This window comes from Vespa velutina, chromosome 3 (genome assembly GCF_912470025.1).
Source record: "Vespa velutina chromosome 3, iVesVel2.1, whole genome shotgun sequence".
In the NCBI taxonomy this organism is placed as follows: domain Eukaryota; kingdom Metazoa; phylum Arthropoda; class Insecta; order Hymenoptera; family Vespidae; genus Vespa; species Vespa velutina.
Window position 1 is genome coordinate 1,210,933 of NC_062190.1, and position 13,339 is coordinate 1,224,271.

Below are 13,339 nucleotides of genomic sequence, written 5' to 3' on the forward strand. Positions count from 1 at the left end.
TCTTTCTTCCTTCCTTCCTTCCTTCCTTCCTTCCTTCCTTCCTTTCTGCCTGCCTGCCTGCCTGCCTGCTTGCTTGCTTGCCTGCCTGCCTGCCTGCCTGCCTGCCTGCCTCTCTCCCTCCCTCGTGCCCTGCTTGTCAGCCTGCCTGCCTGCCTGCCTACCTACCTACCTCTCTGGCTGTTTGGCGTCTTTTTCTCACATCCCTTTGCCTTGACTATACCATACTAGAATACGATACCCCCACCACTTACCATTTCCTATTCCGTTTTCTTCCACCCACTTATACACATGCGCATTTTAGAATATACATACATATACTATTCTACTATCACTAACACGGTCTACTTTTTGCCAAACGCGCTTCTCGTCCACGACATCGTTTTACTCCGCGTCTCGAATTTCAAACGTTATTATTCACCCTTCCGCGAAACCCTTCACGGATCTTAGATCTTCCTTGTCGAGCCGTTTCCGGTTTGATGCACGCCTGGAAGCTATTCTTCCTTCCACCTTCAATCTCTCTCTCTTTCTCTCTCTCTCTCTCTCTCTCTCTCTCTCACGTTCTCTCTCGTTCTCTCTTTCTCTTTCATTTCTTGATACTCTTGGTTGCTTCGAACTACACGTCGATCTCCTTTTATTTTTCTTCTTCTTCTTCTTCTTCTTTTTCTTCTCCTTCCCCTTCTATGACTGGATGAGCATTTTCAGAAAGAAATTTGTAACTTTAATCGGGATCAAAAGAGTATTTCGAAGGGTGAGCGAAAGTTTTGATCTAATATAATCTTATTTATGACATTATAGTTTCAATTCATGTCACATATGTATATGATCATTTGAAATATCATAAAATATAACGTTTTCTCTTATCAGTCATATTACCTATTATGATAAAAAAATAATTAACGAGAAATGTTATGTTACATTTTTAATAGAATTATCTTTAAGAAGAGCTTTATTTGAAATTTTTTACCTTACATAATACACATTCATTATTTTTTCATATATATATATATATATGCATAGTCGTGAAATTAGCATCCATATTAAGTTCTTACGTATACTATTTACTATTGTCATTGATAAAATTTTAAAAAGTCTTTTATTATTAATAAATATTTTCTAATCGAATTTTCTATAACTACATATCGTTGTTCAATATCTTTTAAATGTAAATCCCTTCAATATCCTGCTGATATATTTTCATACATATATACTTCATCTTTTCTCAAAAAGAATTTATTTGTTGATTGAAAATCTTATTAGACCAATGTCGAAACTCTCTCTCTCTCTCTCTCTCTCTCTCTCTCTCTCTATTCGCATTTAAACTCAAATAAATTTTACGTCTCGCACTCAGAAATATTTACGTCACACTTTTATAACATTAATATTACTCTACAAAGTAGGAGGCCTCACGTTCATAAAAATTCTTTTTCCCCGAATCGTAAAATTATGCAAAGGACGTGCTTATCGAGCCAAATTTTGAAAGAAGGTGAGAGACAGAGATACAGACAGACAGAGAGAGAGAGAGAGAGAGAGAGAGAGAGAGAGAGAGAGAGATAGAAATGGCAATTCGCTAGGAAAAAAAGAAAAAGATAAACGTTCCCGAAAGTAATCGCTAACGCTAGTGGGGTAGGTACGATGATGAGGATGAGAAGGTGGTAAGAAAGAGGGTGGGACGTGAAGGTTACTACACTGTGGCACGTGTAACGAGTCGATCTCTCCATTTTCATCGGGGAGGGAAAGTAATTCGCGTTCGTGAAATAACGAGGACGAAGGAACGTGCAGCCGGTGAAAAGTGGGTAATCTTCGTCCCGCCATTCCATCAAGTCGTCTTTTTTCTTTCTCTCTCTCTCTCTCTCTCTCTCTCTTTCATTCTTTCTACCTAGTCTAAGAATGCTCACACGAGTTCACATTTATAAGAATATACACATATACGAAGACACACACACACGCATACACATATACACATATATATATATATATATATATATATCTGTATGGATGTGCAAGCACACGAATATAAATACATATAAACGAATATGCCAGTATATAGGCACATACATAAAGAGATATTTGAGAAGGTATATAACGTAAAAGGAAGGGACGAACTGTCCGTAATATCTGCTTGGCAAGGTCCGAACGCACCCTTTCGTCCTTCGTCCTTCCTCTGATCCGAGCAATCATCATCTCGGCGCCAGCCTCCTCGAACGACCTATTTCCTATGTTTTTCCTCTTCCCCAATCGCGCTCCGACATCTCTGCTCGCGCGTTTACAACCTACTTGGACGCAACACTTCTCTCTCTCTTTTTCTCTTTCTCTTTCTATCGCGAGAATCCTTGCTTTCAGCAGTCCTCCTTCTCTCTCTCTCTCTCTCTCTCTCTCTCTCTCTCTCTCTCTCATGCGAACGATTATGTCAGTCGGAGTTAAGTCCACGTTTGTTTATCTGATCTCACGTTATAATGACGTACAAACGAAACCAGCTACCGTGCACTGCCTTTGGCGATATTTCTCGTACGCTTGTAAAAGAGACAGAGAGAGAGAGAGAGAGAGAGAGAGAGAGAGAGAGAGAGGAAAAAAGATAGAGAGATAGAGAGAGAGAGAGAGAGAAAGAGTCAGATAAATGTAAAGTGTGTTAGTGAATAAGGAGTAAGGGTGAGAAAAGGAGATGTGACCAACACATGCTGTTCGCTCGCCCAAGGCGAGGATGCTTTAGTTAGATGAATGGACCGACTGAATCACGCCAACCAATTAAGGATTACGCTCGTCGCTCTTCGTACAGCCAGTCTTCGAAGTTCGTACGACGTTTGAACGGTTAACGGCGATGCTATGAATCGATGAACTAAAACTTTACTCGCGGCTCCTTACCTATCTAGATTTCTAAGGGCTTTATTGAAATTTTGTCGTTACGTTAATTTCTAAATAAAATAAAAATGATCACTTTCGTTCGTCCTTACTTAAACATTTCTCTCTTTTATTCCCTTTATTCTTATCTTCTTATTTTTTCTCTATTTGTTTTCTCTCTCTCTTTTTTTTTTCTTTTTTTTTTTTTCTTTTTTTTTTTTTTTTTCAATTATCATTATTATTATTAACCAATTTACTCGCGCGATCATATACGTTTACATTCCTTTACGATTTAATTCTCGGATCGTAAAATGGTTGCATAATATCATTCGTGCTGTGCAGAGTCGAATCGAATATCCGCATTCGTATATACCATGAGACTCAACGTATTCAAAAGGAAAGAGAAAGAGAGAGAGAGAGAAAGAGAGAGAGAGAGAGAGAGAGAGGATTCGGGCGTTCATCCACCCGCGAACTTCTGAATCGACGCCAAATTCGTTGGAAGACCTACGATTTGGCCGTGCAACGTTTATACGGCGACAACGGCTCCAAATCGAAATAAGAAGGACCGTTCTCCGCATTGTCGCATCAACGAATCAGAAAAATATACGACGACGATAATTTGCCTTTTCATCCCCGGAAATTCGAACCTTCGTCCCGTGTATTTCAATTATTTTCATCGTCTCGTCATTCGCTAAAACGAAAAGACGTTAATTCCACGAAAATTTTTAACTCTCGCCTCGTTCGATATAATATTAAACTTTATTATAACGATAATTTCAAGAAGATCAGATCATTGAAATTTTATTTTTCTAATATGAGATTTACACATTTCGTTATAAAACGTATATTAAACGGATCTTTTTTTAAAGATCCTACAAATTACTATACATTGAATACATTCGTTAATCCTCCTCCGTATCTTTGACCTTTCATGAATTAAATCGTTTTTGTAAATTCTTCTAAAAAAAAAAAAAAAAAAAATAAAAAAAAAACAATTAGACAATTATCTTCCATTGAATTTTAACAAATTTTACAAATAAAGTAAAGAAAATTTAACGTCGGCGTCAGTATTAATGATCGTGGTAGAACATTTAACACATTTGATCATTGATCGATGAAGATAAGAAAAAAAAAAAAAGGAAAAGAAGAAAAAGAAATAATATAAAGAAGAAAAAAAAAAAAGAAACACAAAAGAATAAATATCACACTATTTGAGAACAAGAATTGTCCAATAGAATTCTATTTCTAACGAAGTCGAAGCAGGTCGTTTGACTTTGGTGAATCTCTCGATCCTCTCCATCATACTCTCTGCACATGCCAACGTCCGTGTTCTCCGTACTGTATGCCGTAGAGATGGGAAGAGCGAAAAGGGGTGGAGCGGTAGGACCAGAGAGAAGAACGGGGGCGATTTAGGGGATGAAGTTCGCGCGTGCGTGCGTTCTCGTTTCACCGTTAAGCGAAGTCTTCCTCGAGAAAGGAAGATAGAAGAAGAAAGAGAAAGATAGAGAAAGATAGATAGGTAGAGAGAGAGAGAGAGAGAGAGAGAGAGAGAGAGGATCGAAGGGAGAGAAGAAAGGGTAATTCTCTTCGTATAAGAGAAAGAGAGAGAGAGAGAGAGAGAGAGAGAGAGAGAGAGAATGACGACGAAGACGATGAGTACAAGAAGAGGACTACGAAGGCTACAAGAAGGACTACGACGACGTCGACGACTATGATGACTAAGATGACGATGACAATGACGACGACGATGACAACGACGACAACGACAACGACAACGACAACGACGACAACGACGACGACGACGACGACGACGACGACGACGACGACGACGATGACGACGGCGCAAACGTCGCCATGTTGAAACACGCATGCGCCGCACGGGAGTAAGTGCCGCGGACTCGGGTCGAACGAGGAGGCCGGAGTCAGTGCAGTGCCAGCTCCCGATCCGCGAACGTCTATCTCGTGCCGTCTCTATTCGCGTTTTGTCACCATCACAGATACACATACACATACACATATACACATACAAATATATATATATATATATATATACATATATATATATTCTCTCTCACCCTTTCTCCTACGTCGACATACATATACCATTTCGTCTGTCTTATTCGTCGAACACTTACCATCCGTCTATCTAGTTGTCTCTCTGTCCGTTTGGTATTGGTGGTGACCACCCCTTCGAGAACTGGGTGCAGTCGATGGACTGTCGTCGTCCCTCTTATTCGGTCCTGAACGGGACTCTGAAACTCGTTTCCCTTTTATATCCTCAGTGCCAAGGAACAATTTTGATCCGTCTATCTCGGATCTATAGTATTGCTTTATTTTTTCTTCTTCTTCTTTTTCTTTTTCTTCCTCCTCCTCCTCCTTCTCCTCCTCTTCTTTTTCTTCATCATCATCATCTTCTTGTTGTTATTGTTGTTGTTGTTGTTGTCCTCTTTTTTTTTTTTTCGTTCCTCCCTTTTCCATTTTTCGTTCAACCCTTTCATTTTCTCAATGGAAGAATAAAGGAGAATAAGGGAGAAAAGTGAACGAGTTTTTACGTGTGTGCCGGTGTGTTGTTCCTTCAATCACACGTTTGATCGTCCTTTTTGGATAACTCGAAGGAGAGATTTTGTGAACAGTGCATCAGAGATCACTCTAGAAAGAAGAGGAATATATAGGAGAGATAAAGAGAGAGATAAAGAGACAGAGAGAGACAGAGAGAGAGAAAGAGAGAGAGGGAGAGAAAGAGAAAGGGAGAAAGAGAGAGAACGAGAGAAAAAGAGAAGAAGAGATTAAAGAATCAGTGGGCAGCGAATGATGGTGATTTAAGAGTGTTCGTGCCAGTGCTCTCTTGTGCAATGATAGAGCCAACTGTTCGAGCTATAGGCATAGACCATCGTAGATGTACCAATCAGGTGAGAATCCTTCTTCAATTTCTTTAATTTGATTATCTTATGATTATTTATTTATTTTTTTTTTGTTTTGTTTTTTTTCTCTTCCTCTTCTTCTTTGTCTCAGCGAAATTGAAAGAAAGTTAAAGACAATTTCGGGGATAGGTAAGCTCGATCGGTCATGGCAAGTAGAATTCTCTGTCGTATCTCCTAGCGTGCCCCTTTTGATCTCCCCACCACGCCCAACGTTTGACCGGGACGAACGATGCACCCAAGGTATCCGCCGGGTATAAACACAACCCACTCTCACCTAACCCTTCGTGTTTTCTCCGTTTGCTTCGTTTATACTCTAAGGAAAGAAGGAATGTATATCTTACGTTTTTATTACTCCATTGAATATATTTTAAACTGGGGATAAAAGTGAAAGATGTATGTTAAACGAGAATTATTACTTTATTATTATTATTATTATTATTATTATTATTATTATTATTATTATTATTATTATGTTTTCAATACGATCGGTCTTCATAATCGATCATGTTGAAACTTCGTGTCGATGGATCGTATTACTTTCGAATAATAATTATTTTATGATTATCATTGAAATCTTTATTAAAAATGAATACAATTGGATCCTTTCGTAAACAAATATTCATGCGTATGTTCGTGTTTTATTTCCCCTCTCGATTTTGAATTCTGATGTCATGCGATCGAGACACGTTTTTCATTGAATGGTCAAGTTGTGTCCGACTGGTAGCCTATGTTCGGTCTGATTTTACGGCACGAGATGTTTTATTCGTATGGGAGAATTTCAACGGAAAGTCACGTACAACTCGTTGAGCTCTTTTATATACTATTTTTTTTTTTCTTCTTTTTTTTTTGTTTTTTATTATTTTCTTTTTCTCTTTTCGTTTTTTCCGTTTTCTTTTTTTTCCCCTTCCCTACCCCCCACCCCCTCCCCCTCCCCACCTCCCGTTGACCAATTCACATCCCATCGATCGCGAACGCGTAAATCGAGAAACGTTATGCTTGCTTTTGTTTTCCTTTCTTTTTCTTTTTTATCGCTCCTCTTTTATATTTCTTTCTAATATTTGCGCCAATTGCGAAAATTCGTTCTAGCCTTTTTTCTTTGGCACGAGTGAATAACTTACCCCCCTCTTCACCCTTCCCCCCCCCACGAAGTATATTTTTTCTCACGCGATAATTATACGAAGATAATGAAAGAACTCACGCACGAGGTCAAAAGAACATCGATTGAAACCTTTCCTTCTGATATTTTAATTATTTTTATAATTCGTCCTATTCTTTCCTTCCTTCTTTCTTTCTTTCTTTCTTTCTTTTTGTCCTTCAACAGTCGCTATCGGTATTCCACGCTTCGTTGCCATAATCGATGTAACTTCATCTGTCGTATCTCGTGGTTTAATTTCTTTCGAGATTCGTGAAAGCACACACGCGTACTGCATGACGCGACCTCGGTTTTGGAATTTCAATTTAATCGTGAAACAAACGTTTTCAGCCCGATTGAATTCGCGAAACGATAACGTATCGGGCGTTAATTAATGCCTGGAAATCTATGGGCGGTTCTTCAAAATAAACAATATTCTCTCTCTCTCTCTCTCTCTCTCTCTATCTCTTTCTCTCTATCTCTCTCTATCTCTTTCTCTCTCTTTCTCTCTTTCCCTTTCTCTCTTTCTCATAAATTTACAAAAATTGAAAATACCACGATGGTGAAGGAGAGAAGAAAATAAAAACGAAAAAAAAAGAGAGAAAGAAAAAAAAAGAAAAAAAGAAAAAAGAAAAACAAACCACACAAAAAACAAGAAGAAACACGTCAAAATCAAGGAACAATAAGTAACCATTTATATTTCGTCGTTAACGCTTTTAATTTAGAACACAAATGCAAAATAAGATTGATCCAATCTGGAGATTGTTATTCTTGGATCATTTTATAAGAAAACAAACGTAAAAAATTAGGATATTTTTTTTTCAGCTTTCCTTCGCGGGGGAGAGTAAAGGGAAAAAAAAAAAAAAAAAAAAAAAGAAAAACATAGCAATAGAAGGCACGTTTCTCGAATGTCGACGTGTCGCACGTGTCCTCGCCGTTCTGCGACCTTACGAAAATAGTTGCGCGAAAATAATGACACGTGCTCTTCTCTCTTGGGACGCAAAAGGAAAAAGGCGAAGTTCGTTGATATAGTGTTAGTAATAATACGATATACTTATATATTATACATACATATAGAAATATACATACACCCACATATATATTTATATATATATATATATATATATGTATATGTATATATAAGTTTGTATTGGTACAGAACGTACGTATCAGGGTGTGTCGGCTTTTGAGAGAGATTCATCGGCATTAAGAGCCACTGTCACGTACGCGAATGGTACCGTCATTGGTCTGTGTAAGAGAGACAGAGAGAGAGAGAGAGAGAGAAAGATAAATAGCGATAGAGAGAGAGAGAAGGGTAAAGAGAGAGTGAGGTGAATTACCCATAAACTCTCATTTTCCCTCGAAAGTCGTAATGGACAACGTGTCGTGGCGCGACGAAATTGCAGTCACCAATGTAGCACCTACATTGGACTCATAGAATCGATATTTTTATGAGATTCGATTTATTCATATGCATTATTCGTTCTATGCGTTAACGTTAATTACGTTATTTTTAATATTCTATTTAAAAAAAAAATTGTTTTCATTAACTCCCTAATAACTTTCATATATAAGTATATATTATGTATATATATATATATATATATATATATATATATATATATATATATATAACAGACCATTTAATGCATGGTAATATTTCTTAAAAATATATATATATATATATATATATATATGTATATACAGAAAAATTTGACGTTTCACGTTGAATCAGATTCGACATAAAATCACGATAAATTAAGTTAATCTACAACAGAAATTTTTTCATACTTTTCATTTATAAAAGAGCGCTCGATCGCTCTCTTCTCAACAAAAATGGCCGGCCCTTTCCTAAAATTACTTTCCCCTCGTTAATTACAGCGGCTAAAAGGTCATCCCGTCGCTGTTTTACACTGCTCTGGAATATATTATTTTAATTTAGCGAGGTAAAAATGATGAAGAGAAAAAGAGAGAGATAGAGAAAGAGAGAAAGAGAGAAAGAGAGAGAGAGAGAAAGAGAATATGCAATGAGCGCGATATGTAGGTCGAAACGCGATTAACTTCGTAATAACGTATCGAGCGTGTTCCAAGTGCGAATAATAAAGTAGAACTCGATTTTCGTAGGGTCGTCATTATTATCGGCTAAAAGCATTGGCGCCGTCGCATGATTTATTTCTTTCTCCCTTGGAACTGAATAACTTTAAAGGATATATATATATATATATATATATTCTACGAATGTATAGATGTGTCTCTTGTATCTCGTAAGGATGTGTTTAAAGGTAGAAAGACGAATAGAAAACTCATGTTGTATTTTAAATCGACTTCCTCTCTTCTTTTTAACTCGCAATAACGTCGTTCGATTTGTCCTCGTTAAATGTACTTTCGATTCCTTGCATTTAAAAGCACGATTACTTTAGCTCATGTTAATTTCAAAGGTAAAAATAAAACGACGTAGATTACGATGACGATGACAAAGACGACGATGACAAGTTCGAACGAACGAAATGGAAAATAGGAATATATTAATAAAAATAAAGAAAAAGATAGATCGTACGAAATTCACGAGCGATCCGATAGATAGACTCTAAGACGATTGATATCTATTCCTCCTTGGAGACGTCTCGAAGTCTCGAAACAGACGACGACAAATAGCCGCGATTAGCTTCTTGGTAGAGAGAGGCAATCAATTGCAGTTGATGGAGAACGGTTCGGTGAATACGAGAGTGGTAACGTTTCTCCTTTTGCTTCGAGCCGCCTATTAAAAATACTTAACTCCTCTTCTTGCTCGGTCGACGACCGAACCACGCCGCCAACGTTGATACGATCGGCATGCACGAAGATTGTTCGTATGCGTTTGGACGCGTGTAGAACACACCGTCGTCGTCTTACCCACCGATTGTCTTTCCCTCGCTAATTTTATTCTTCATGTTTCTTAGAGTTCTAACGACGTAGAAGGAATGTTAAACGAAATAGTTTACACGCGCGAATTATACTTTCGAATAACATGAAATCGCGTGTATGGAAACGTCAATTGGTTTCTTCAAATTCAAAGATATATATATATATATATATATATATATATATATATATATATATATATTATTCGATTCACGTCGAATGAATCACTAGAAGTGTGAACAGACTGGTATTATTCCTGAAGAGTACTATACGGTCGTCGTACATAATATTTATAGATGCAATATAAAAGTATTGCGTGATTTAATATCTCCTCGTGATTATGAGTAATAGGAACATGCGTGTTTCTTTCTCCTACTATCGTTTGCTGTTGGTCGCATATATATATATATATACATTTATATATATATATATATATATATATATGTATATAAATATATATGTAAATGTATACATACGTGCGCACGCACGAGTACAAAAATTAAAATTTGTTTTATCGCGGTTATTGCATCGCGTAGTGCTCCATCTCACAAAGATCCCTTTATAGTATGTAGTTCGTCAATGAATTTCAAAGTCAAAAGAGAGAAAAAGAGAGAGAGATAGAGAGAGAGAGAGAGAGAGAGAAAGAAGGAGACATAAATTAATCGAAGGATACGTCTGTTTACTTCGATCTTCCGTTTCGGCAAATAATTTTCAAATTCGAATAAATAATAGTTATATTCATGATAACGATATACAAAGTGATTCGAGGCGAATGATAAAAATAATTAAATCATCTGTTATTCATCTGTTCGTTTGTTATCGATCGAACTTCTCAGTTGAATACTTTGGTACTATCATGTTAGTATATATACTGTATGTTATATATGTATGTATATATGCGCGCCATCGCACAACACGCTCGAAATATTATAGAATATGGATTTATCTCGAATGCGGGAAGTTCCGGTCGATCGATCAGCTTTGCACACGGGCTACTAACCCGAATCGCTAAACGTTTATAATACGAAACGAAATCGTGTCTTTTGCGGTTCAGATCTCGGAATTGCTGGCATACCGTACATGCACACACACACACACACACACACACATACATATGTGTATATATATATATATATATGTATGTATATAGCTTACGTTCACGGATAATAATGAAACTAATTTTACTTTCTTCGTTATAATTGTCTGAAACGATGTACTCGTTAAACATTAATTACGTATAGACATTCTTAATATCGATTAATTAACGAAAAATTCATAAGAATTAACGAATAATTAATAAGAATGTATGGATATGGAATACGTGCGAAAAACGAGCTATATTTAAATGGAAAAGCATGATTATTTTTTATTATTTATAAACGAACGAGGCAACTTTACAGATATAAATGATACTCGAAATTTTCCTATTATTAAATATATTTCATTTTTATCAGACGTGTAAATTAATGATAAATTTTCTTCCTTAAAACTGCTATTGTATTTCAATAAGTAATCAAGCCATTTAAATATTCCCATTTAAATCCTTCGCTCTCTATGTATGTATGTATATATATATATATATATATATATATATATATATATATATATTCGTGCGAACGAACCGGTCACACGTGCCGTGTCGCGTGCAACGGGTCTCGGCTTCCCTTTTGTTGGATCATTGAAAGCCCTTAAAAAGAGACGATCAATGTAAAGAAAAATAAAAGGGAAGTGAGAAACTCTTGAAACGAATGACACACACTTATTTTTATTTAGTTAATTATTAAAACGTTTTATCTTCTCGTTCTCTGTTATTGTCCTATACAAGATAAACAACACTGATCGTTCGAAAGATAACAAAGCGTTTCAAGATAATTTCGATGTATTTTCGAAGAAAAAGAAAAAAAAAAAAAAAAAAAAAATAAATAAATAAATAAATATTCACAAAGAACGAGATATACGATCGATCGACCTTTTTCTTTTTCTTTCTTTCCTCCTTTCAAAGTTGCGATATTTTTTATTTCTGAGATTAAAATAAATTCCGAATGCTAGGCGTTGATGTTCGACTATATACACCTTCTTTCTCTTCTCTTTGTTTTTAATCCTTCGCAAGGGTTCCTTTTCAGATGATAAATAAAAGAATGCCGAGGTAAGGCAGCCGACGATATGAACGTCTTCGAGTACGCACGTATACTCCGGGCATGTATTTGTGTATATTTAAATATTTGAAAACGAAAGTACATAAACGAAAGAAAGAAATAGAGAAATAGAGAGAGAGAGAGAGAGAGAGAGAGAGAGAGAGACAGAGAGAAAAGAAGCTTTCTCGAAACTTGGCATCGAAAAGAGGATGAAGGAAGCACGAGAAGTGTCATAAAATCCGCGGCTATGCGAAGCTACGCCCAGAATGTCAGATCTAAGAAAAAGAAAGAAAAAAAAAAAAAAGAAGAAAAAGAAAAAGAAAAAAGAAGAAGAAGAAGAAGAAGAAGAAGGCTGAAGAATCATGGACTTCAAGAGTGGACGACTAGAGAAAAATGGAAAAAGAGAAAAAGAGGGAAAGAGAGAGAGATAGAGAGAGATAGAGAGAGGCTTGAGAGAGAAGAAGGGTAGGCGCATTTGAAAATGTAATCAGTATAATAGCGAAGTGGTTCTGTGGAAGCGTGGAAACGAGAAAGAGAATGGCCTGACGTCTCAGTTTTCCTCTTTATTTTCATCCTTCTCGATCTCGAATGCTGCGCAGCATCCGATTCTCTCTACACGGTCTTTTTTTATCACTCCTCCTTGATTCCACCTTCTTCCACTTTTTTCTTTCTCTTCTATCTCGTTCTTATTCTCTCTCTCTCTCTCTCTCTTTCTTTATATATATATATATATATATATATATATATATATATATGACGTTCTTTCTCCCTTTATAACCCCACGGCTGTTTTCACTGCGGAAAGCGTCCCTCTTTGTCTCGCGGCTTTAATTTGTTAAAAGCGCGAAAAGTAGCACCTGTCGGACGAGAAAGACGGCCTGGTATTGCTATTGCTACGTTAACTTATATACGTGCAATAGGTGAGATGCATTTACGTCCGCATCTTCTTCTTCTTCTTCTTCTATTTTCCTTCCCTTCCCTTATCTTTCCTTCCCCTCATCCCTTCTCCCTCTTCTTTTGATTCTTCCTTTAATACTACTATATCGTTATATACTCTTTTCTTTAGATTCTATTTGTCCTTTCTTGATCTACTACGACTATAAAAAAAAGTATAAATGAAGCTTATGTGAATGACCAAAGTTGTAAGTTCGTCTTGTTATACATTCTACTTTATATAAACCGTACGTAACAATTTTAGGGAGATCACTATTGTAATTGTATATAGGACAAGGGACAAATTGGATATCCAATGAAAAGGCAACTTGTTGTTTCATTTATTATTATATTAAACGCGATTTGTTTGTTATTATTTAAACGAAATGTAATTGGTATTAGAAAATGCATTTGAATGATCAAGAAACTTCTCAGGAAAGAGAGTATAGTCATTTTGAATATTCATCCGTTTAAATGTCTTTA

At 36.4% G+C, this 13,339-nt stretch overlaps 2 protein-coding genes across 2 annotated transcripts in view; both read left to right on the forward strand.

Moving 5' to 3' along the window:
- Positions 1–13,339, forward strand: part of LOC124947902 (uncharacterized N-acetyltransferase DDB_G0290199-like) — a 457,589-nt gene that overhangs the window by 380,485 nt on the left and 63,765 nt on the right. The window lies entirely within an intron of this gene.
- LOC124947898 (teneurin-m) overlaps positions 4,752–13,339 on the forward strand; it is a 238,942-nt gene continuing 230,354 nt past the window's right edge. Inside the window, exon 1 of the mRNA XM_047490670.1 lies at positions 4,752–5,744. Within this exon, the coding sequence (XP_047346626.1) occupies positions 5,732–5,744 (13 nt within the window). The 5' untranslated portion in view covers positions 4,752–5,731. The remainder of the gene's footprint in view (positions 5,745–13,339) is intronic.